Raw genomic sequence first — 25,272 nt, forward strand, 5'->3', positions numbered from 1 at the left:
TTTCATAAAGAACATCATTATAATCCATAAATTATGGACGGAGGTTGAGTTTTTCTCTTAACATCTTCAAATTTCTAAACCAAAAATAAAACTGTGGTCTTTCTCCTTGGAAATCAGAAAAAAAAAATTATTTCCTGCATGCCACTGCATAAGAGTAAACTATGAAAAATAATTAGCTATTCTACAATATTCCCTTTGTTTCCTTATTTCATGGACAGCTTGATGTCTCAACTGGCTAATCCTCCTCTGTAAGTGCTAGCATCCCAAATGGATGCCACTTTGTATCCTGGAGGCTCTGCTTCCCATCCAGCTCCCTGCTTAGGACCTGGAAAAGCAGCAGAGAATGTTCCAAAGCCTTGGAATCCTGTGCCTGCACAGGAGATCTGGAAGAAGCTCCTGATTGACTCATCTCCGACCATGGCAACCAATTGGGGGAGTGAAGCAGTGGGTGAAAGAGCTTTCTCTCTGCTTCTGCTGTCTGTAAATCTTCCTTTCCAATAAAAATAACTAAATCTTTGGGGGGGGAAAGGCTTATTTTCATTGAATTGGTTTCAGAATCATTATGTAACAATCATAATCCAAGCGCTTTATCCCTGCTCTGAAATGGATGGGTCAAGAGTGTTCCAGGTTTTGGTACTCTGGCACAGTTCATTGGTTCAAGAAGCTTTTTTAGCTTCAAAATTTAAAGCATTTCAGGTCTTAAAGCTAGGGAATGGCATCAACTATCAGATTATGCTCAAAGTTAATATAGAGGAAATGTCAAAAGCTATACAACGAAATATGAAGTATACAAATTATGAATCCACAGTTTACCCAAGTGAAACCTCATCTAACTCAGGAAAGTCATCTCCTACAGCACATGTAGAAGACCGTGGGTGGCAGGATTAGAGAGCTGAAGCTTAAGATCCAGATCTGACATCCACAATGAGATCTAAGCTCCTGAGCCTCTCTCTCTCTTAAAGAATTTATTTATTTTTATTGGAAAGTCAGATATACAGTGAGGAAGAAATTCCATCCACTGATTCACTCCACAAGCAACTGCAACAGCCGCAGCGGTGCCAACCCGAAGCCGGGAGCCAGGAGCTTTTTCCAAGTCTCCCATGCGGGTGCAGGGTCCCAAGGCTTTGGGCCGTCCTCGACCACTTTCCCAGGCCACAGGCAGCGAGCTGGATGGAAAGTGGGGCTGCTGGGATTAGAACCGGCACCCATATGGGATCCCGGCACTTGCAAGGTGAGGACTTAAGCTGCTAGGCTACCGTGACGGGCCCCTGAACCTCTCTTAACAACCATAATTTCCTCATCTACAAACTGGAAAATCATCAAAGTTGCTAGTTTACAGGCAATATCCAAACATTCATTAACAATCAATGTAGTGACTTAATCATTTCTCGCAAGGAACTTTCTTGCCACCAACTCTTCCTTGGACTTGTCCTTCACCACATGAGAGCGTGCCTGCTCTCCCCCAAGACCTGAAGCCAAGTGCCTTCTCCACCGACAGCTCATGACACTATGGCTCAGCTGGCTGGCTGCTCAACTTTCTCTTTCCTCACTAATTTTCTACCCCTAATGTTATTCTTTTCACCCATGTCACTATCATTGCCAAAGCTTAATAAACTCAAGACACAGAGTAGAGTCCTCCCTTTCCCCCCAAAAAATCTAAAAAGAACTGTTACCATCACCTACACAACAGTCTGGCTAGCTAACATCCTTCCCTAACCACCTGACCACCTGTCAATTCCAGCAGAACCTGCACCAACGCTCCTCTCTCGGTTCTATTCTCAGCTTCAAAAGTTGGCTCCTCAGAGGCTGGAGGTTGATCAGGATGGACTGTCATTATGAAGGCACGAGGCAAGGGGGGTGAAGAAAACAAGAGAACACATTCGATGCATGTTGGAGAACTTTCCACGCTCCCAGGACACCCACGCAGGCAGACGGTTCCTCCTCGGGGGGTCGTCATGAGCCGCATGCAGATGGGACACAGGGAACCGGTACCGTTCTTACGACCCCTTAGGGCACAGTCAGTATATGAACGAAAGTTATATTTGAAGACTAATCATCTCAATCCGCCACTGTCTATGTGACATCTCAATGTTTTATTAAGATCATTCAATAGTGTCAAATGTGCTGCAGGTGACTCCTAATAACAAAATACCTCTAGCTGCTTACAAGACAAAAAAAAAGATGAACTACAACAGGAAAAAATAATTTTGTTTGGATGCCTAATCCTACATGATTTAAGGCCCAAAGACGTAATAAGGAGGCTACCAACTCTTTATTATAAGCATTAAGCTAAGTGAAATCACTCAGATGTTCAAGGTTAACAAATTTCAGTGGTCCAACATCAACCTCAAAATAAAAGAACCTACACGAATGCCCAACTACACATTTCACTAACCACCTGAAACTAGAACGTCCTGGAACTGAAGGCATTTCACGTCTCTGAATCTGTTCCTGTATCCCTCCCTTTGACCTTATGGCTGAACCACACCCTGCCAGTCTTAGCTGTGTCCATTCCAAGCTGACTGGCTCCTTCAAGGTCATCACCACATTACCCTCAGGCTTGCTGCGTCATAAACAGAGCATGAATAGGATCTATTTGCTGGAGTAAATTCAACATTCCTACAGGGTTATTACCTGAGTCGGGTCTAACATGACATAAAATATTTGAGTCTCACAAAGCCAAGATTAATACTATCACACATACAACGCATTTCAGAGGAATTTCACTTTATAAAACTAATTAAGAGACCTTTCTTAATTCACACAAATGTCCTCTAAAGTGCAGAAGAAACACTGGCTATGGGTCATAGCATCCCCTTGACATGCTCAAGGGTTCTAGCCCTCAGATTCCTTCTGGAATGCTCACAGGATCACCAGCAAATCCCACTTCTAGGTTAAGAAATATTAATCAGCTAGCAGTCAGATGAATAGTTCTTTTCAACTAAGAGAAATAATAACCATTATTAAAATCAAATTCTAAGCCTAACTAATAGTAAAAGAATGAAGTTTATGTATCTAAAAAGGAAAAAAAAAAAACTAATAATGAAGTTTCAGAGTACATATTCAACCAAAGACTCCTATTTCAGAAAAGCTTCTATAGTGACCCTGTGGAAATCTTCACTAGGACTTTTTTCGTCAGTAAGGGAGAAAATGTTTATATTTATTCTAGAAAAAGCAATCTATACCCACCTCTGTGAATGATTTTCAAGTTTTCTTTTAAGTGGTTTAGTGCTTTCACAGTCTAGGGAGAAAACAAAAAATCAAGAGTTGGGATAAACAACTTGCTTCTGGTTCATGAACTAGCAAAACAGTTTATTACAGGTATATTCCACACAACAGCCACCCATATAGTTTCTAAACTTAGTATTCCAATATCCTGCACATCAGTTTTATGGTAACAACAAATGCTGACTGATGCCTTTAGAGTGAAAACTTGGCATACAGTTGTTCTACACGCCATTCCCTGATTACTAAAAATCAGCTGCAATTTCTCATTAAAAATCACTAAAAAAATCGTGTTTCTTATATCGACAATCTTCAATTATAAAAATGGTACAACAAAGGTCAGTGGGCTGTTCTCATCATCAACAGTGATTCTTAAGTTTCCTGCACATTCTCAGTCCCTCACCATCTTCACCGTCACTGAGTGAAACATGCAGAGAAAGCAAATTTCTTTTCAGCCACTGAAGCTGTTTGATCACTACCCGTGATCAAATAATCACAGATGTCTTAAGGAGGAGAGGGGGAAAAACAGACTTGAATCAAGATTTCCATAACCTCAACTGAAAAGAGAATTAAACAACAGGTCAACCATTTGCTGGAAACTCCAGTTCTCTTGTCATTATCCTGTCAGGCAGGAGGAATGTGGAACCCATGAACTGGTCATGTTTCAAGTAACTGTGCCTGTGTGTTTACTGGTTAATTAATCAGCAAGCAACTTAACCTAAGTAATTTTAAGTGTTATGTTTATAACACCAAGCTGGGAAACACACAGATTGCAATACATGATGTGATCATTTTATCTGTGCTTTTTAACTGCATGATCGTTCTGTCATGCAGGATGAGGGCTCTGGAACCAGGCTGCCTAGGCTTAAATCAGTTACCACTCACAACTGCGTAAACTGCAAAGCAAATGAACTACTCAACCTCATCTTCTGCTCTGGTTGGCTTACTTTGCTGACCAGGGAGGGTTGCTATGAAGATTAAATCCCTTAAGATCTTGACACAAATGCACATTCCATAAACATTCTCCAATATTATTACATTATAATTACACTGTTAATTATAATAAACAGTAGAAAGTTCTAACCCTGGTTTTGTATCCTGGAGATGGCTAAACAGGTTAATGTAAAAATTTCAAATATTGTCTAAGGAAATTATTTCTGCTCTAATAGCTTCTCTGTATATAAAAATATAAAAAAAGAGTATACATCTCCCAATGTAGAGCATAACACATTTAAACTTAATAACCGATTTGGCAAAGTGACTTTATTTTATTCTGAATGCCCACACCAGTTGTCTTTTCACTATATCATGGTGCCTTGCTAGACACAGTAGCTACCTTCCCGATCACTCTGGCAGAGAGATGAAGGCAATGCCAAGTGGCTATTGGTAGACTACACCTTACTCACCACTCAAAGCTGATTGATTCTAACGAGAGAGATCGAAAGAGGGAGAGAGGAGGGGACTGAGAGTGCTCCCATTCCTCCGGAGCCGCCAAAACTCTGACATCAGCCAGTGGGAGGCCTGGTGGACGTCAAGAGCAAGAGACTCAATCTCCATCTCCCACATCGGGGGCAGGAACCCAATCACATGAGCCATAAGCTGCTACTTTCCAGGGTCTGCATTAACAGGAGGTTGGAACTGAATGAAAGCACTCTGATACTCAAGTGGTACTCCGACTGGCTTCGCCCAACACCCACCCTAACTTCTTCAGACAGGAAGAGGCCTAACATTATAACGACTGCAGTTTAAACCAATCTTTAAAATCCAATGGCATACACATCTCTCACAACTAAAATAAAGTTCAGAAACTGTCTATATTTTACCTATTTAATCCTCAGTGATTAAATTGGAAAAATCAGCCAACGGCAAGTAGGCTACATTGGAAAGGGAGAATGCAGGCAAGGAAGACAAGAAGATAGTGCAACTCAAAAATTATCTCACAGCTGCCTACATGACTTAGTTTACAAGATATCAGCCATGGGAATGTCATTAGCTCAGAATCCCAGCAGCGTCAAAGAATCATACTGACTTCACTCTGCTAATAAATTTGGGAGAGGGAGGTTAGTGTTGTGACAAAGCACACTGTTCAGCCATTTGTGAAGTTGGAATCCCGTATCAGAACGCCAGCTGGAGTCCCAGATACTCTGTTTCCAACCCAGCTTCCTGACAGCATGCCTGGGAAAGCAGCAGCAGATGACCCAAATTAAGTGCTTGGGCACCTGCCACCCTTGAGGGAGACCAAGATGGATTTTTAAGCTCCCAGTTTTTCAGCCTGGCTTTGCCCAGCTGCCGTGCTTATTTGAAGAGTGAACCAGCAGTTGGAAGGTATCTCTCCCTCTCCCCTTCTCCTAACGCTCTGATTTCCAAATGATAAGCAAATACTTTTAAAAATGAAATATTTTTTCCTTCTGGAGAAAAGTATAAGTAATATTTATCAAGTAATAGAGCAAGAAGGAAAGTGATCATAAATTCATTTTCAAAACTACCAGTATGTAGGCACAACCCAAGTCCCTTTTTCCTTTCTTAGTACTCTGGTCAAAGTTCATCAAATTAGCGACACTGGTTTCTGTAACTTCGGTGAACGCTTTCAATGGTTTAGACTAAATAACCCAGATCTTGAGCCATAGGGAAAACAGTCTGCTTTAGTTTGATTAATTATGGATACATGTAATAACAGAACCTATTGAAAAACAGTGAATGCGACAGGGAGAAAGATGTGCTTTCTACTCTTATTAACAGCTCAGTCGGTTGAGGCTCACTGAAATGTGAGGAAAACAAGCACTGTGGGTATTTATGCAGAGCTTCATCGTACTTGAGGCCTTTTTGTGTTAATTACCCCCTCGGCAGTAATTTTGTCTCTTGTCTCGTAAATGGTTTTCCATGAAAGCCAGAAGGATTCTGTGAAGGACATTCAGATGTAAGGTGCATTCAAAACCCAGCAGCATCTTCATTTAATCATGTATATATACATAATGAACAATTCAAAAGCAAGGTACTTACTGCTAAAGTGATTTTGCCTAAAATTTCTTCTGGAATAACATCATCTAATACACTATATACATATTTGTAAAACTTATCAAACGAGGTAGACATGAGTTCCATGCAGATCCAACAGTCACCCTGCAAAACAACAAACAGCTCTCGTTGCTACACATCTTACTATGAGGCACCGCCTTGTCTCTGCTGAAAAACAATTAGAGAAGGAAAGTTCTTACTCTTCACTTTTGTTCTTAATCCTGAAGTAGCGATAACCTTTCGTTTCTCACTGAGCAGAATATGCTACTCCGCTTTAGGCACAAACTACATGGCGAAAGCCAAAGTACACAAAACAGTCTAAGTCTACAGAAACTTCAAATCTTGCAACAACTGAAAACAGAATTAGGAAATATGCAGAAAACCATTCGTTTTTCACTAACAAGACAAATGACAATAATGTTGAATGACTATGTAAAATTCTTAAATGAACACCCAGAGAAGAAATGTGTAAAACAAACTCCGTGTCTCAAGACCCTGTTCACAGGCCATCTTCTCAGTGAGGCCTAAGTCGCCCTCTCAGCATTCCCGTCCCATCTTCTAACATAGGTTCTATTTCACTTACTACATTTGTCATTATCTTCCCACCTGGAATGCAACCGTTACCATGCCAAGGAGCCCAGTATCTGTTGTAGGAACAAATGCTAGGCCTAAGTAAGCTGAACCATTCAAACATTGCTGCAATCTTACAGTTTTCGATCAGTATGAAAGCCATTTGACAATAAAACAAGAGAAATACTCAAAAAGTAGTGGCCCCTCATCTACAGTGTCGCTTTGTAAGGTTTTACTTACCCACAGCCAACTGCAGTCCAAGAATATTAAACAGAAAATCCCAGGAATAAACAACTCATGTTTTAAATTGCATGCTGTCTGAGCCTCATCATAGAATCCCCCACCACCTTACCCAACCCACTGTGAAACAGATCACCCTGCTTGCCCAGCAAACACACAGTCCATGCCACCTGCTGTTACTCGCCTACTTCGGTCATCAGATCAACTACAGTGGCATCCTCTAATGCTTGTTCTCCAACAACCCAGCATTTAATTAATTACAGCCTCAAGAGGAGCATAACTGTTATGTATTATGACTGTTGTTAATGACTTACCGCATCTAATTTGTAAATTAGATTTCATAATAGATATGAAATTGATATAATAGATATGTGTGTACGGGGCAGGGAAACTATCTAGGGTCTGGAACTACCTGGCTTCTCTAAGGATCTTGAGATCTGTGCATAGAAAAGGAAGGCCTTGTATGTATGTGTCTGGTCTGGAATAGGGAGCATAGTCAGGGGACCCAGGGGAAATCCTAGCTGGCTGGCCTCACAGATGCCTCAAGGTATCCCAGGGGTTCTGAACACCAAATGCTGTCCGGAATTTCTTCACCTTTTTTTCTGCTTTTCTTTTCTTTTTCTTTTAAAGACTTATTTTTATTGCAAAGTTAGATATACAGAGAGGAAGATATTCCATCCTATGGTTCACTTCCCAAGTGGCCGCAGCAGCCACAGATGTGCTGACCCAAGGCCAGGAATCAGGGGGTTCTTCCAGGTCTCCCACATGATGCAAGATCCCAAGGTTTTGGGCCATCCTCAACTGCTTTCCCATCCAGGGAGCTGGATGGGAAGCGGGGCCGCTGGGATGTGAACCAGCACCCCTTTGCCAGCACCCCATACTGGATCCCGGCACGTGGAAGACAAGGACTTTAGCCGCTGGGCTACCACGCCAGGTCTGCTTTTATTTTCCAGTGTGGCCAACCCTGGGTCTTCTCGAACCCATAGCAGCTGGGCTCTGATCCCAGCAGTTACAACCTCTTTTCTGTGCTTCCGGCCTCAGGTAAGTGTGAACAGGTCCCTCGGGGGCAGTCCCCAAGCTCATCCCAGGCTTGCAACCCAGGACACTCGTGGCTTGAGATGGGCCTTGTTGGGCGAACATCTTGCTCTCTCCCAGGTGGTCCAGCCCCACCTCTGCAGGGAAAGAAGACAGGCTGCCCAACAGAGACATTGGCTATCAAGATCCCCATGGATGACAAAGGACTAGGAATCTACTCCAGAGGGGCCGGCGAGGCCAAAAGGATGGCCGGAGGATTGGGGGGCAGAGGGTACAGAACATGACCCTTTGGGAGAAACAGGTTAGGAGGGTCCCCAGATTCTGCCGGCCCCCGAGCTGCCTCCCAGCTAAGTGGGTCTTCACAGCACCTATCCATGCAAAAAAGCATTCATAGCCAACCTCTGTTTTCACATCCTGAAGATACTTTTGCTTATACATAATGTTCACACTTTTAAAGATTTGTGCTTAAAATCTGAGAGATTTCTTTAAAAAAAATCTGACTCTGTAAGAACCCTACAGCTAATATCATATTTAATTGTGACAGCCTAATTGCTTTTCCCCTTAGATCAGAAAGCACAAGTATGTCCATTCTTCACCATTTCTACTCAACATATTAGAGGTTCTAGCTAGTACAACGTCACAAGACAACAACAAAATAAAAATCACCCAACTGGGGGGAAAAAATGTACTCTTTAGCCACAGAAAGCACAATGGCCTAACGTGGAAAATCTAATAGAATCTACAAAAACCAACTAGAATTCCTGAGTTTAATGAAGCTATAACATATCAGATCAATATACAAGAGTAAATTGTGTATATATATATACGTTTGTGTGTGTGTATATATATGTATATATGTACATATATAAATGTGTGTGTATACACCAGCTTTGGAGGATACAGAATTTTTAAAATATTTAATTTAACATTAAAATATTAAATAAAGGGAAATCTAACAAAAAATATGAAAGAATATTGCTAAAATATCAATTCTCCCCCCTCCAAATTTAATCTATAAATTCAGCATATCCCCAAATCAAAAATCTCCATAGATTTTTTAGGAAGGTTTTTTTTTTAATTTAGTGCTGCAAAGACTGAAAAGCACATCCCCAAACCCACTTGGAAAATGAAAGGCCCTGAATGAACTAACACAGAGTTTAAAAGAACAAAGCTTGAGGACCAAAGCACACTTGGGTCTGACAGCATTCTTTACAGTCCCAGCAGCCCAAGGTAACAGACGGTGTGGAGACAGAGCAGCGAGAAAATACTTGTAATTCACATTCCGGTAACAAGCTTGTATTCAAAATACGTGTTTTAAAGAAATTCGTTAAATTGAGTAAGAAAAAGCCCAACTTCAAAAAAAGGACATATTTGATAGGGCCAATATTGTGGGGTAGCAGATGAAGCCAGCAACTGCAATGTCAGCATTCCATACGATTGCCAATTCATATCCGAGCTGTTCCACTTCCAATTCAGCTCTCTGCTAACGATTTGGGATAAACAGAAGATGGCTCAAGTGTTTGGGGACCTGCCACTCAGGATGGAGACCTAGATGAAGCTTCTGACTCCTGGCTTTAGCCTGGCCCAGTCTGGCCTGGTCCTGGCCACTGTGGCCATCTAGGGAATGAACCAATAGGTGCCAATTCTTTTTCTGTCTCTCCTTTCTAACGCCGTTTAAAAAAAAATGTATACATATTTAAACAGAAACATCATCAGAAAAGATAAACAACTGGCAAATAAGTACATACTGGTACATTAAGAAAATGCAAATCAAAACTACTATGAGATTCTATATTCTACATCTATTAGAATGGCTAAAATAAAAGGACCAGCAGGTGTTGGAAAAAGATATGACAGAAACAACTTTCCTAAAATACCGCTGGATGCGTAGAGTGGTACAACTCCCTTAGAAAACATTTTTTTGTCCATTTTTTTTAAAAGTTACACTCTACCAACATACCCAATCACTCCACTCCTGGGTGTTTCCTCAAGGGAAACAATACCTATACTCGCATAAAAACTTGCATAGAAATGCTCACAGCAACTTGAGTTGCAATAGATAAAAATCGAGACTAATCCAAACGTCCACCAACCAGTGAATAAGTAAACAAATCGTGGTACATCTGCAATGATGGCTATTCTGCACATTTTTTATTACCTGATCCGATAGCCAGTTCTGGGCCAGACTGAAGCTGGGGGGAGCCAAGGATTCTATCCTAGCTTCCCATATGGGTGGCAGAGGCCACTGACCTGGGCCACCTGCTGCTGCCCTCATAAGTGCACTCGGGAGAAGCTGGGTCAGAAGCAGAGAGCTGGGACTTGAACCTGTACACCAACATGGGACAACAGTGTCACCGGCAGCAGCTTCACCTGCTGTGCCATTAACACCAGCTCCACGGTAATTTTGAGAATATTCGAAATGCTTAACTATTTGAGTTCTTCTGAACTTGGCTTGACAGTCCGGCACCCCCCAAGAAGAAGCGCTCGACAGGCTTATCCAGGCAGCTTCACCTGGGCCCCTCAGTCATTTCTTTTTCAGGCAGGAGGATGAGGAAGTGGATGGATGTGCCAAACAGAAGTGATAACCCAAGTGGATAGAGACAAGAGGAATCGTAATCATTAGATCAAGACATGAGACTTCTAGATCCTACACAAAACTCTCCGTAACAGAAACAGAAAGAAGAACTTTTCAATGCAATTTCCATGGCTGATGAGGCTAAATGAGGATTACGATTAGAGCCAAATATTTACATTAGGTGTAAATAAATTTGATGACAGAAATAAGTACAGTTTAGAAAAGAAAGAGGGATAAGGCAAGGCCAAAGGAGAGAATCTAGAGAATTTAAATGAACAGCTAAAATGCTGATATTAAGCCAGCTGATTTCTTAAGTTCTTAAGGAATAGAAAATATTTGTACATAAAGGAAATATGAAATTCACAAATGACAGCTACCAATGCTAAAATACCTCCCCCCTCCCCCCCCAAAAAAAATCAATGAGAGGTAGAAGTGAAGGTACAAGTTATCATGGCTACCTACTAAAAATATGAGGACAACACAATTAATATACAATAGTAGTTAACTGAAGATTAGAATCTAACCCTACCATTTTCTTGTTAGTCTCATTTTGATACTCATTCATCAGCTAAAATCCAAATATTGTGTTCCTACCTCTCTGAAGAGTGCACCATAAAACTGAACAATGTATGGGCAATCACTACTCCGCATTACTACATCCAAATCCATAAGAAGTTGCTTTTGTTCTTTTTCATCCACTGTTGACCGAATTCTCTGGAAAAGAATGACAAAAGATGTCATTAAAAAGAAAAAAAAAAAAGTTTTCGATGTCTGTCTAAGAAACACTTGTACCACAAGATTAAAAATGACCAGGCAAATTTCCCAAAAGCCAACTGAACATAAAAAGTACCATCTCTCCTTGTGCGTTACAGGAATAATTTTCATCACAGAAATTTGAACAAGATAGCATTTGCGACTTCTTTGAAGGACAGCACCAGGACCCTTTCACCACAAGCATTCACAAACGATGCTGGGAGCTTTGCAACAGATCTCTTAAGCAGTGACATCAACACCCACATGCAGATAGAAAAGCAATCACAACGAGTGCTCACAGCTTCCATGTGGATAATTCCTACGTATGTTGTCATCATGTCAGAACTGAAGGACAATCAGGCTTCCCACACCAAGCGGCCCTCTCCGTCCCCCAGCACCCACACTTGTAGATGGACAACAGCGCAGAATGGGAATGAGGGGCATGACACAGATCAAAATCCAAGCTTCCCGAATCCTAGACAGGAACTCTCCCTTTACTGCACTTTCCATATATTATAAACAGGAAGTTATACCTGACTGTCCAACCCGTGAATCACCATGCAGTGTAAACCTGGAGAAGGATTCTAAAACTTAGGAGACAGAAGGCTCTTTGTCTTTCTAGGCTGAACATGCCCTCCCCAGACATGTACCTCCGCCATATCCCCAGCTACACTGTACTACAACAGTTCTGCATACTCTTAAGAAACTGCCAGAAAACACTGGTACTTCCACGCCTCCACCCCCTCCAGGAAGAACGCAGTGCAGCAAGGTGATAAGAAGGACAGCCCCCGTTTCCCTAGAGACAGGAAAGAATGAAGTTCGGAAACTGCAAAGCATTAATATGGAATCACGTTTTACTATCGCAGCATGCAAGCAACTTCTGCTCTCGTACCAAAAACAAGGGTCACGAGGTCACATCAAGACACTGCGTACAACAGGGAACACATACTTACAAGGCAAGTCAGTATCACAAATACATAAGGAGGCATTTTGTCTTCCACACACTTGGAGAGCTCTGTCCTCAATGCTCTTGGAAGGGAGGAAGGCAGTCAATGACATTCTTGAGCCCATTTTACAGAAGAGAAGCCACAGGTACAAAAAGATACAAAAGATGTATTCCATGTGACTTGAGAATAAGTAGATGTTGAGGGAACAGAGGTTGGTTCTCTCGGTTGCGTTTTATGACACTACATGAGGAATTCCTTCCACAGGCTCCAAATACAATCAGATTCAACTTTACCACTTCCAACTTATAGCTTACTAGCTACAATATTTCATACCAAACAGAACTGATTCACTGAAATCTCTCACATACATGGATTTATTTAAAGTGTTCATACTGAATATCACCGTCCCAGATAAACAAAGAAACAAGAGTGGAAAACAGAAATAAGACTGGTTTTGTTGAAGTTAACAAAATTGTTTTTCTTCCCTTGCTAACTACCAGTCCCCTCACCATTCAATCTACATTTTTAAAGCTTGGTAAGTCATCAGCTTGTTTTTAAATCAACATCAGGGCAATGTTTGCTCAAACATGATGTTTTTGAAAAGTCAAGTGGCCCAGAGACAGAACTTCTGTTTGCTCAAAGCGTGGCATTTGTTGCCTTTCTTGGAAAACATTTAAAAACAAGTTTTCCTGGAAAACATAACTTGACAAATATGGCTATGGAAACACTAATTCAGGAAGCTGATTATTTTTCAAAAGATTTTAATAATTGCATCTATCTAAATTTAAAGTTGATAAGGAGTCAGTAATTAAGAGACATGCAGGGAAGAAACATCAAATGGCCACTTTTAAATTGGAAAAGGTTTCTACTTCCTAAAGAACTCTCAATTTTAGAAGATGAAAAAAAGGTTTCGGGCATTTTTTTCTTGTCTATTTTTGTACAAAAATACACTGGTAAATGTACACACGTACAAGATGGACTCCTGCTAGTTTATCTTTTTTTTTTTCGCCTAAATTGGTGATGCAATTTTCTATATTACATTTGTGCAAAATGTTGTAGAGTTGAAATATAAACTCCTGAAATACACACTGATTAAATCCTCAATACTTATCATCAATTCTCAAAGTTTTTGTCAATATCCAACTTTTTGGGAACCAATTTCCAAAAACCCTGCTATGCTGCAGAAAGAATACATGTTATTACATGACCTGGAAATGTAACTGAATCCCTACCCCTGATTAATACCCAATACTGACACAACTCTACAGAATAGCAACTAAGTGGAATGTAGAAAGTTCCTGGCACAACTCTGACCTTTGAGATCACTGGCACACCAAGAAAAGTCATCCAGCTATAACATTGCTTAATGTCACTTTCAGTAGAAACTACAATATAGAGTGACTGAATGGCCAGTTGTGTTGACACCAAACTGTGCTACTGCGTGCTCTTGAAACCATCAGCACCTGCTCAGGCTCTCCTAACATGTGGTCCAAGTGTCTGGCAACGAGCAGAACAGTAGCTGCTGATGTTCCATCCGAGTTCCTTGGGACTGAGCAACTACAGTTAACTCTTAGTTATATCAAAGGGTTTGGGTTGGGTTACAAAACACTTAACAAACTAAGTTAATTCAAAAAGACTCTCAGAAAAAGGTCAACTACAAGCACAGATCAAAATAGTAGTAACTTCAAATTAATGATTTTAATTCAACAAAAAAAATTTCAAATCAGAAAAATAACTTAGTGACTCAAATTAGAGAAAATTTGGTGAACTAACAGAAAGATTTTTCTAATAGAATATAAAAACAATATTTATGAGGAAGATTTTCTACTTTTTGCTGCAAGTCAAGCCATAATCTTCTGAGGAGAGAGCATGACTATCTAGAAGTCGGACCTATCAATGAGTTTGAATTTCCCTCCCTCTAATAAAGCAGATCTAATAAGCAGCATATGTCAAGATATTCTCTGACTCTATACTGAACGTCCAGAGCAGCACCGGTACAATTCTCCAGCCTTATCCTCAAATCCTGTCAAATCCACTAGGAAAAGGGGCTGGTGGTAAAATGGTCTCAAAATGTGTCCAGAAGATTAGCCACATTGGCATCATGGAAAAGGATTGTGGTAATTAATAAAACTGAATCCACTGCAGGACGCAGGGTGGGGAGGCCACGGTGAAAGGGACAAACAGGAAGACAGGTGACAGCAGCGTGTTCTCTCAAGACAAGCTAATTGGAATCCTTCTTACTGAGATAAAAATGGCATGGGCCAGCCATACGGATAACGTGCTTTTTTATTGTTGTTGTTGACCTTCCTTTTCTTAGCTTATTTTCAGAGATAGGAAGAGAAGGGGAGAGCAAAAAAAGAGGAAAAAGTACGATGATGAATCAACTGCTATTAGGAGGGCTGCCAAATGTGACAGCAAGGAATGGAAGGGGAGCTGACAACACAACGGCTTAAGGCAGAATTGCAGAGGAAAGGTGAGGAAGGAGCATGGTGCTGAGTGCTAAATAAATATCGAGCAGATTCTGACGGTGGTTCTCACCACTCATTCTGAATCAAGCATTCTCTCTCCAAGTTAGGGTTCTCCGAGATGTCTCAGCTGCTAGTGATCGAGCATAAAGCCATTGATCACAGCCCTACTCTAACGTGATCTAGTTGTGACGGCCTCTGTCCCCGCTTGTGATGACTCCTGACTCTCAGCAGATCAACCTGCCTGCAGAGCTGCCCGTCGGGTGAAGCTGAGAGAAAAAGAAAGGTGATAACGCCCTGTCTCCTGAAGAATGGGGACTGCCTGATCCCTTTTCTCAGATGGAGAGAAGGGAAAAACACATCACTATATAGACTAAGAAAGAAAATTGATGTAACAAGCCATTTATGCTCTTGATCAAAAACAGCAGTGCCACAGTGTGTATGACATGCATCAGTTCCTGGAACCTGAACATGCCAGGCAAAAAGGATGTGAATCATGAGCTACCAGACCAGGAATCAAGAACCGAGGAATCCATAGCTAAAGTTAGCAGCAGAGCTGCAGCAGACTGATCTGGAAGTAACAACACCCTCAAATAAGCCTATAAAAGCACTACCAGTTCTAACTCATGCTATTTTGGCTTTGTTTTAAAAATGGAGACAACAATGTATGGGAAGATGAGATAATACGGAGCAGAAGAAATGAGAAAAATGAATGCAGAAGGGCATGACTCCTGTGCTGGCAGACCTGGTCTCTGAGTTCTCACAGGCGGCACTCCCCTCGGGTTTTATATGGTTCAGCTGAGGGTACTAAGAGATGGAAAGCAAGACAGAGTCGAGCAACAAAACCAGCACCATGCCTCAATCGGCTAATCCTTTCATTGCAAGCACCAGGATGCCATGAGGGCTCTGGTTCCTGTCCCAGCTGCTCCACTTCCATCCAGCTCCCTACTTGTAGCCTGGGAAAGCAGTGGGAGATGACCCAAAGCCTTGTGACTCTGTACCCGTGTGGAAGACCCGAAAGAAGCTCCTTGCTCCTGGCTTTGGATTGACTCAGCTCTGGCCATTGCAGCCATTTGGAGAACCAACAGATGGAAGATCTTTCTCTCTGTCTCTCTTCTCTGTGAAGCTCCTTTCCAATAAAAGCAAATAAATATTTAATGAAAATAAAAAAGAAGAAAGAAGAAATAAAAGAAGAAAAGAAAAAGATAAGATTATATCCGTCTGTTCAGTTCATCCATACTGCTTAAAGGGAGCTAAAATAACGGACGTGAAAGACAAGGCAGTTCTTGTATCTGAAACGAAGGCAGGAACACAACAAAACTGGGTGATGAATTAAGCAACTACGGAGTAAACCAGTGTAGGGCTTTAGAGATTAGCCTGGGTGCTGACACAAACAATTTAGAGAAGAATAAAGTAATGCAGGTTATTAGCGACGAAATTCAGAACGCCAGGAGGTTACTTTTCAGCAGGTCTGTGTGGGATCCACTGTCATTTACAGTTAGCTTAAAGCTTGCAGGTCAGTGCATAAATGCCTAAGCTTACTGAAAGTATTTGTATTCCATATTTCAAGGGACTTTCAAATGCCTTGGCAAATTAGTATGGCGACCAGAACAACCACTTCATAACAAGAGCCAAACCAGAAATTCTATGATGACAGCCATTTACTTTTTGTACCAAGTGGACACTGGTACAAAATGACTCATCACCTGTGCCAAACTCCTACAATGGATCATACAAGGCCTTAGGTGGAACTCATTCACTACCTGGTCCCTGCAAAGGACTGTGTCTACATGAAAGATGCAGTGTAGGAGTGTGGCGCAGGGGTAAGACCATGGATCACAGCCAGATTCCAAAGCACCCCTAACCCCCAGCGTTCTGATCTTCACCAAGCAGTAAATAGGCTACCTTCTCAAGAGACATATTCACAAGTCAGTTCCAACACACAGCTACAAACTCAAAAAAAACAAAAACAGCAAACTGGTCGGCAAATACCTTCCAATGAGCTGTAGGAAGTCTTAGGTATTTCTGATTTATAAAACAAAGATTCCATATGCCTGGTACATAAATTCATCCTTAGCTGCCAGTTCTCCTAAACTGCCCATGCCGCTTTACCATACCATCATTCACAAGGGCAAAGCAGAAGGCAGTGTAAACCGAGACAAATGCTTAAAATAATAATAATAAAACAAGACAAAGCATTTGGAATCCTGGCTACTGATGACAGTTTTTACTCTCAGAATGTTAACAAGTGATGGGTGCTAACTCAATTGTTTAAAATTGCAACGGCATTCTGCTCTTCCTAAGGGCAAGAAGAAAGGATGCTAATTCCTAACTAAGAAAATAACCCAAGTCTTTAAAATCAATTTAATCAACAGTCAGGTACATCTCAACCAAATGACTAATAATAACAGCGTCTCCCTTTCTCCTCACTGGGGATGCCGAGGCCCAATTCATTGCTTCACATCCCTTCCTGTGTATGCATCACTGCATGTGAACAGCAATTCCCGCATTTCTTGAGGGGGAAGAGCTGCCCTAAGGGACAAAATCAAGGCAACAGGCCTGCCATGCCTTGGTTAGAACCATAGTATCTATTCTTTCCCTAATTACATTGTTCATATTTATACAATGCAGTGTCAATCTTAGAATCGAAATTTTTACCGGCCCAAAGATGACAATGAAGTAGGAATCTGAAGCATAACCAGTTTCAGAGCCATCAAAATAATAGAAGTATGCAGGAAATACTTGAAATATTTGCTCTGGTGGCTCCTCTATAGAGGCAGTAGGATCAGATTACCTTTTCCCCAGATAACCACATAATCTGAGGTGAGATCCAATACCACAACTCAGTCAGTTCAATCACAAGATGGCAGAAAGTTCCAGAAACTAGATACAGAATATTCAAAAATATACAACGGCTGATTGACATCCACCAAGAGCGACTATCTCAACCTATCACACCTGGACCACTAATGTTTCCTTGTGTTGGTGCCCTGAGGGCTTCTAATATAAAGAGAATCTCAGTTTCCTGTTTCATGCATTAACCACATTAGTACTGATTTTGTCTATTTTTATTCACTGGGTTACATATACCAGTCTGTCAACAGAACCCACCATTTAAAAACTACTAGCTTGGAGAAATAGCAAGAGAAACACGTAAGTAGTGAGAGTTCTAACCCCAACAGAACCAAAGATCTGAGTTCAAAATCAAGGCTGATTGCAGACCAGCCCTGCCACATTCTTGGATTTGGCCATTCCTGTAAGTACTCCGCTTGTACTTTCCTTATGGAATACTGTAGTTCCTTAAGCAATACTACGAAGTGTAAAACAGCATGGCCCAATCATGGGCTCCTTAATTAAGACACAAGATCCAATCAAGCAAAACCATAATATTCTTCAATCTGGTCTCAAAACACAGCTGTATGATTTGGATAATTAAGTATTATCCTATGACCTCTCTAAACAACAAAACTGTCAAAGAAAAGTACTCTATATCATCAAAAAGAAACTTTGTCAGTCTAAGACTATAGCCCTGAAACGTCATTCTAGTGTTTTCAGAATAAGGACCATTTATCTCAACACTAAAATAAGGCTCCTCCAAGGTTCACCTTGAAATCACTCAGTAAGGGGCTTGGGACACTGCATAATGGGCTCCCATAGAGGGTAGGAAAAATCAAAGCCTATCATATCTCCTGATCCCTGACTTGTCCTCTAGTGCCAAGGAGACCTACTTCACCAGCAGATGGAAGCTCCACACTGCTCACAGAAGGGCCAAGATGTGGGCTGCTGGTACCAAGAGTGCTCCTTCCAGAACGTCAAGATCCCAATTCCAGGTCGAGGACCGTGAAGGCAATCCACATTTCCAAGAGTGGCAGGAAGGCAGATTCAGGATGAGAGACAGAGTAGTCAATGACGCAGGAGACTTCAAAGGAGTAGTGCTGGGGGTCAAAGGAAGAAGACAAGCTGGGCAGATCACCAACAGAAGAACCCTTACACACAAGGTCACATTCCACTAACTTAGACATGAAAACCTCACCTCAAATAACTGATCTGCTTTTCAGATAAACCTACGTAACTTCTCAAGAAAAAGACCAAGCTCTCATCAACAGTGACAGCCCTAACACATCTAATCCCACCTGTTTACCCAAACCAGCTCCATGCTCCAGGGAGGTGACAGCGTCACTGCAGATCACTAACCCTTCAGAAAATGATCCTGTTGCCACTGTCTGCCAACTTGAGGGACAGCAACCTAGTTCCTTTGTAGGCTTTCATTTTCTTTTTTTCTTATTCCACTCTCCTGTGGTTTTTCTCAAAATCAAGAAGTGAGTCTGAGGTTGGCATTTGTGGTGTGTTCCATAAGAACTCTGATTCAGGTCCTGACTGCTCCACCTCAACTCGCTATTGATACCCCTGACAAAGCAGCTGAACATGCCCCAAGTGCTTGGGTCTCCGCCACCACATCAGAGATGAGGATGGAACGTCAGGCTCCTAGCTTCAGCATGGCCCAGGATACTGGTGCAGCTAGCTCGGTAGCAAAGCAGTAGATGAAAGATCAATTCTCTTTCTCTCTCAGGCAATATCTGTCTCAGCTCTCTGTGGCTCCACCTCTCAAATAAATCAATCAAGCCTTCAGAAAGTCACTATGGGCATGAGTCTGTTCATAACCAACAGCAAAGCTGTTCCCCTAGGCCTTCAGAGCAGGTCCAGCAGGCAGGGCCAGGTGGGGAACCCGCCATCAGAACTGGATCGTTAAGTCCTCTGTTAGCCACTCAGCTTCAGCCCCAGGACCTCAGCTGCGGCCCCTCATCTGCTCCAACACCCTCTGTGGCCTCCCTGAATTTGACTTGATACTCTGATTCTGAGTCCCTGTGGCCCAAAAACTGCTAAGCGTTTCTCCAACCTGTCCCCCAGCCCCTCACCATTTCTCTAACCTTAGCTGAGCAATCTAATTCTGATTGTTTTTTCAAAAATTTTGATCTCAACCTTGGACTTTCCCATACTATAGTTAATTCTGCCAAGAGAGCTAAGCAGACACGCTTACTTGGCTCTTGCAGGACCACCCAAGCCATTTCTTGCACATTCTCTACATGTCAGATATCAAATCTAATTTCTCCTTAGCCATACATTACTTTTCTAATTCTCCATTTGGTCTGTGTGTCTAAGTGATTAGGAAACAAACTCTCTCAGGTGTGTTGAATAAGCCCATAATAAATTTTAAAATTTGACCTGTATCAGGCCTCAGTCCCTATCAAGTTTTAATGTAGATATCAATGCAAAAACACTTATTCTAGTATTACTGACATCATGGAAGCCAATGGTTATGCCATTTATGTTTCCTGATGTGGCCTACTGCCACTCTCCACCACTTCCATTTGCCGCACTTGCTAAAGGTAGTAAATAAATGTAGAAAGTACCACCTCATGGTTATAGATATGATGGTCATCAGAATACAGGTGCCATGACAACCTCACCCTTAGAAGCAATTTCTAAGGGTGCTGGAGTTTAAACAACGTTCAACTAAGACCTTCACAATAATCACTGATAAGATCAAAATACAGAGATTTTTCCTATTCTTACTCTTAAATTCATTCAAACCTTCAGTAAGAATTACACAATTCCAGGGGTGGTTGTTGCTGTCTTCTGGAGCGCTACGGGGACAGTTCAAGTCTAGGCTGTTCCACTTCCAATCCAGCTCCCTGCTAATGTAACTGAGAAAGCAGCAGGCGGTGGCCCCAGTGCTTGGGCCCTGCACACACCTGGGAGATGTGGAAGAAGCTCCCAACCCCTGGCTCCTGGCTCCTGGCTCCTGGCTCCCTGGCTCCTGGCTCCCGGCTCCCTGGCTCCTGGCTCCCAGCTCCCTGGCTCCTGGCTCCCGGCTCCGGCTCCAGCTCCTGGCTCCCGGCTCCCTGGCTCCCGGCTCCTGGCTCCCGGCTCCTGGCTCCCTGGCTCCTGGCTTTGGCCTGGTCCAGCTCCAGCTGTAGAAGCCATTAAGAGGGTGAACCAGCACATGAGACATACCTCTCTCTCACTCTCTCCTCGCCCTGCCCCAAATTTGTCTTTCAAATAAGCAAAATAAATAAATATTTTAAACGTTACATAACTCCTAATGTTATTAAATTAACCAGAGGAAAAACATTAAAGATAAAGCCCATCTGTAGCACTAAAACATGTTATATTGTTGGTTACCAGAGCCTGATGCCCACGAGGCACCAACTGAAAAATAAAAGTCCTTTCCTAGTGAGGCTCGTGTCAGTGCAGGCATCCCACATGGCATCGATTCTAGTGCCGGCTGCTTCCCTTCCAATCCAGTTCTCTGCTATGGACTGGGAAAGTGGCCAGAGGATGGGTCAAGTTCTTTGGGCCCTGCACCCACATGGGAGACCTGGAAGTTGTTGGCTTCGGACCAGCTTAGCTCCAGCCATGGTGGATACTGGATGGTTGAATCAACAGAGAAAAGATATCTCTCCTACCCTCTGTAAATTTGCTCTTCAAATAAAAATATATATTTTTAAATACTTCCACTGTATTGGAGGAAAAAGTTTAGCACTTCAGCATTTTATATGTAGTAAAGCTTTTCCACAAGGTCCAGTCAACTGAAACTGGACGTCACAATTGGAGAACAGACAGAATGTTCCAAGACTCATCCAGGGGAGTCTGGGAGGGGGGGAAAAAAAAAGACTATTTCCACTTTCACTGCAGCAAAGTAGGAATACAGGAATCATTGCACATCCTGAGAAAAAGGTTATTTCAACAGTTAATCCAGAACAATGTTCTCCGCCTATGGGTCTTGCAAGGCTACAGGCTGTGTTTACGCAGAGCATGTGCGTTCACCTCATCTTCCTACGAAAGGCAGGAGTTCTCACCATATCCTAACAATATGCCCCCAAATCAAGGTTCAGAACCCACAAAGAGAAGCACAAAAATCCTCCCCACCTCTAATTTAACATGACTTTTATCTAACTCAGCAAAGAGAAATGCTCAAAATGAAGGAGACCAAAACAATTACAGGAAGATTTTTTTTTCTCACAACAGACTTACGGAAAGCATTTTATATGAATACGATACAAATGAATCCCCCGATGTCAAAATAAAATACACAAACACACGCATACCACCCCCCCACACACAAACCCTTCTCTCCTGGCCCTGACATTCTCTCAAACAGGAGACTAACAGGAATAGGATTAGCTTCCTCAGTGGTTACAACATCTGGCCCATGAGCCTCATGAGGTCCAGGAGACCATCTGATGTGGCCCTGCCAAGACAACTGCAGGCAGGACTCAAAAACCAATAAAGGTACAGCAGGCTAGTGTGTAACAGTGCCTGGCCTGCAGGTGATGTTCTAAACACCCAAATGGCCCCGGCTTAGACTGTCTGAAAGCTTACCTTTAACTGTGGCAAGCCAGGACATTACTTGCACATAAATTTTAAGTTCAGTGGGATGTGGTATGACCACATTTAATCCATTTGTTTAAAAAAGGATTCCTTTTCTTTCTAAACTGCCTCCTGGGCACAGCATGATAGCCTAGTAGCTAAATCCTCACCCTGCACTTGCCAGGCTCCCACATGGATGCCAATTCATGTCCTGGATGTTCCACTTCCCATCCAGTTCCTTGTTTGTGACCTGGGAAAGCAGTAGAGAATAGCCCAAAGCCTTGGGACCCTGCATCCACATGGGAGACCCAGAAAAAGCTCCTGGCTCCTGACTTCAGATCAATTCAGCTCTGTCCATTGTGATCACTTAGGAAGTGAAACAGCAGATGGAAGATCTTTCTCTATCCTTCTCTCTATATCTGACTTTCCAATAAAATTTAAAAAAAAATCTTACAATAAATAAATAAACTGCCTTTGCTTACTTTCTATTTTTGTTGATTTTTCTTGAAATGTCTTACACAAAGCAAGTAACTGTGAAAAATTTAAATAAACAAATGAATAAATTACAATTACTCAGACCCATTAGGAATCAGAAGGAAACCAGCAGCTCATTACAGGACCAACGCGTACATCTGCAAGGCAGCCTATTGGTCACATCTCCATTTCTGACCATTGTATTTTTAATGAATACATTTAGTGGCATTACACTCACAATAAGGACAAAATGTGACGACATTATCACGAGGTGTGCATTTCAATACAACTTTTAAAGCCAGGGAACAGGGCAGTACTGAGTAGAGATGGACTAAACAAACAGAAGCCGAGCCGGTCAGGACCGAGTAAGGTTGAGGTTAGTGGCAACAGCATGTGCGTGGTTTCCAGGAAACCTTCAGTAAGACTGCTGTTAGCCCTAGCCCCGCACCTTGCCCAACCCAGTGCGCTGCCTCTTCTTCCAGCTCCCGCCTGGCTCGGGCAGCACTGCCCTGCTCCCAGGGGTGTAGCCGCCCAGCCTGAACTCACCTTGGCAGTGGGAAGGCCTGGAGTTCAAAACAAGTTAATGCATCATGCCACAAGTGCAGTGAACATGCAAACTTCATAACACTGTTTCCAGAAGAGAGAGAGAGAAAATGTGCCACCAAAGTGACAACCTCACCACCAAATACCCGGAGAGAGGAGACACAGTTCTTCAAACCCGTATTTACCACAAAAGTCAAAAACAAACAGTAGGTAGCATCACTTTACCACAAACTTTCACCTAATGGATTAGAAAAGTACCAAAAGGAATCGTGGCATCACCTACTTTAACTGCCATTATCTGCCCACTTGGTTTGTGGACCATTTTGTTGACAGAACCATAAGCTCCTCGTCCAATCTCTCCAAGGTCTTTCAAGTCCTCGGCAGTGAAATCCCAGTGTTGTTCGGGGGAGATCTTCAGTTTTCCTGATGACTCAATGCTGTGTGTTCTCAGTCTCTCTCTGTTAAAATATTGGGAAGCAATTTGTCCACATTGTAAACAGGTTTTAACTTCTTTTAGTTAGCACTGAATCAACGTGTGGGAAAAATGATTATTTTCTCATCAGTTAGCGAAGTAGTCTGACCCTGCAGATTTTTTAATTTTTCCTTTAATGAATACACCTAGTAGACACAATAAGGACAAAATGTGACAGTCATCTTGCTTTTCACACACTCAGTTTTAAAAGATTCTAAACTGGTCAACAAACACAACTTCATAAAACCAAATTTGCATTTATTTTGTGAAATTAGCTCTACACATCAGTTTTATTGTCCAATATAAGACCTTACTCAACTCTGGCAAAACTGTATTTCCTAGTGAGAATCTCAGGAGCTGCAAACTCAGTTCTAGAAAGTTCTTACCCTGTCTTAGCAACATTCACTATTCCAGAGCCTTACTCTTAGCTAGGACCACTGAATCATGTGGGGAAGGGTTCTTGAGTTCCAATGTCCAGGGATCTTTCCCATTGCAGCCAAGTCAATGGGATGCCATCTGAGGCACAGAGTGACCAGTTTTGTTGAAGAACCTCACGTGATCCCTGCCATGTCTAAGCTACCGTCTGAGTATCACGCCTTCTTCTCGATAATACCAGGTGAAGGAACAATTAAATGACCTGTCATTGCCATTCAAAATTGAACCCGTCAGACCTTAGTCAACAGACAGAGCAGTGCAGTAAAATATGATGACGCTAAGACAGAAATTTATTCAGCACAAACTTCTATGAACTGAGACAGCCACCACCAAATTTCCAATCTGGAGCTCAAAGTACTAACTGAACATAAATTGTATCTTTCAACCTTATTTGTAAAGGTTTCGCACTAAACGATTAGAATTTCTTTAAACTTTAATCCCATGATACAAATAAAACCCACTTTTGAATTTGGCCATGTTCTTCTTCTTTGAAAATTATTTTCTGTAGCAAGGCTTAAGGTTCTCAAAATGTTTAGACATTTTAAATTTTGTTCCCAGAATGATAATCTATAAGAATATTAATAATAACCAACCAAGATTCAAACTTACAGTTCAAAGAATAACACGTCTTGTACAAAAAACAACTTGGAGAGTCAGTATCCTCAATAACAGATACTCAAACCACATTAAAAAGCCGTAACACCAGTTTTTACTCATTTAAGTGCTTTTTCATGCAGGCCACTTTACCCTTTACCAATATTATTTGATACTCTGGCATGAAGAATCATATGAAGCCAAAAATCAGATGGCCCAAGGTCTTGGACCCCACATCTGCATGGGAGACCTGGAGGAGGCTCCTGGCTACGGATCAGCTCAACTCTAGTTGTTGCAGCTACTTTGGGAGTGAACCAATGGATGGAAGATCTTTCTCTGTCTCTCCTTCTCTCTGTTAAATCTGCCTTTCCGGTAAATGAAATAAATCTTAAAAAAAAAGAAATCACTTGCAAGCTGGCACATTTTGAAGGTATCCAGTAATGCGAAGGCTGTAGCTGACAGGCTCTAAATGGTCCCGCAACCCCAACCCTACTGATGTTCTCATTTTTATCTGTGCTTCTCTCTGAACATGCGCAGGACCTGTGACTTGCTTCTAAA

At 42.0% G+C, this 25,272-nt stretch overlaps 1 protein-coding gene across 2 annotated transcripts in view; it reads right to left on the bottom strand.

Annotated features, from left to right (window-relative positions):
- The window catches only part of MAP2K4 (mitogen-activated protein kinase kinase 4), a 99,924-nt gene that overhangs the window by 22,298 nt on the left and 52,354 nt on the right, over positions 1-25,272 (bottom strand). For both annotated transcript variants that reach the window (XM_041001711.1, XM_041001709.1), the window contains 4 exons: positions 23,497-23,671; positions 11,255-11,374; positions 6,226-6,345; positions 3,190-3,241 (listed from right to left, as the gene is read on the bottom strand). In XM_041001711.1, coding sequence (XP_040857645.1) covers positions 3,190-3,241; positions 6,226-6,345; positions 11,255-11,374; positions 23,497-23,671 — 467 coding nt within the window. The remainder of the gene's footprint in view (positions 1-3,189; positions 3,242-6,225; positions 6,346-11,254; positions 11,375-23,496; positions 23,672-25,272) is intronic.

Source organism: Ochotona curzoniae, unplaced genomic scaffold, assembly GCF_017591425.1.
Source record: "Ochotona curzoniae isolate NIBS_2020 unplaced genomic scaffold, NIBS_Ocur_1.0 scaffold_2453, whole genome shotgun sequence".
Lineage (NCBI taxonomy): Eukaryota > Metazoa > Chordata > Mammalia > Lagomorpha > Ochotonidae > Ochotona > Ochotona curzoniae.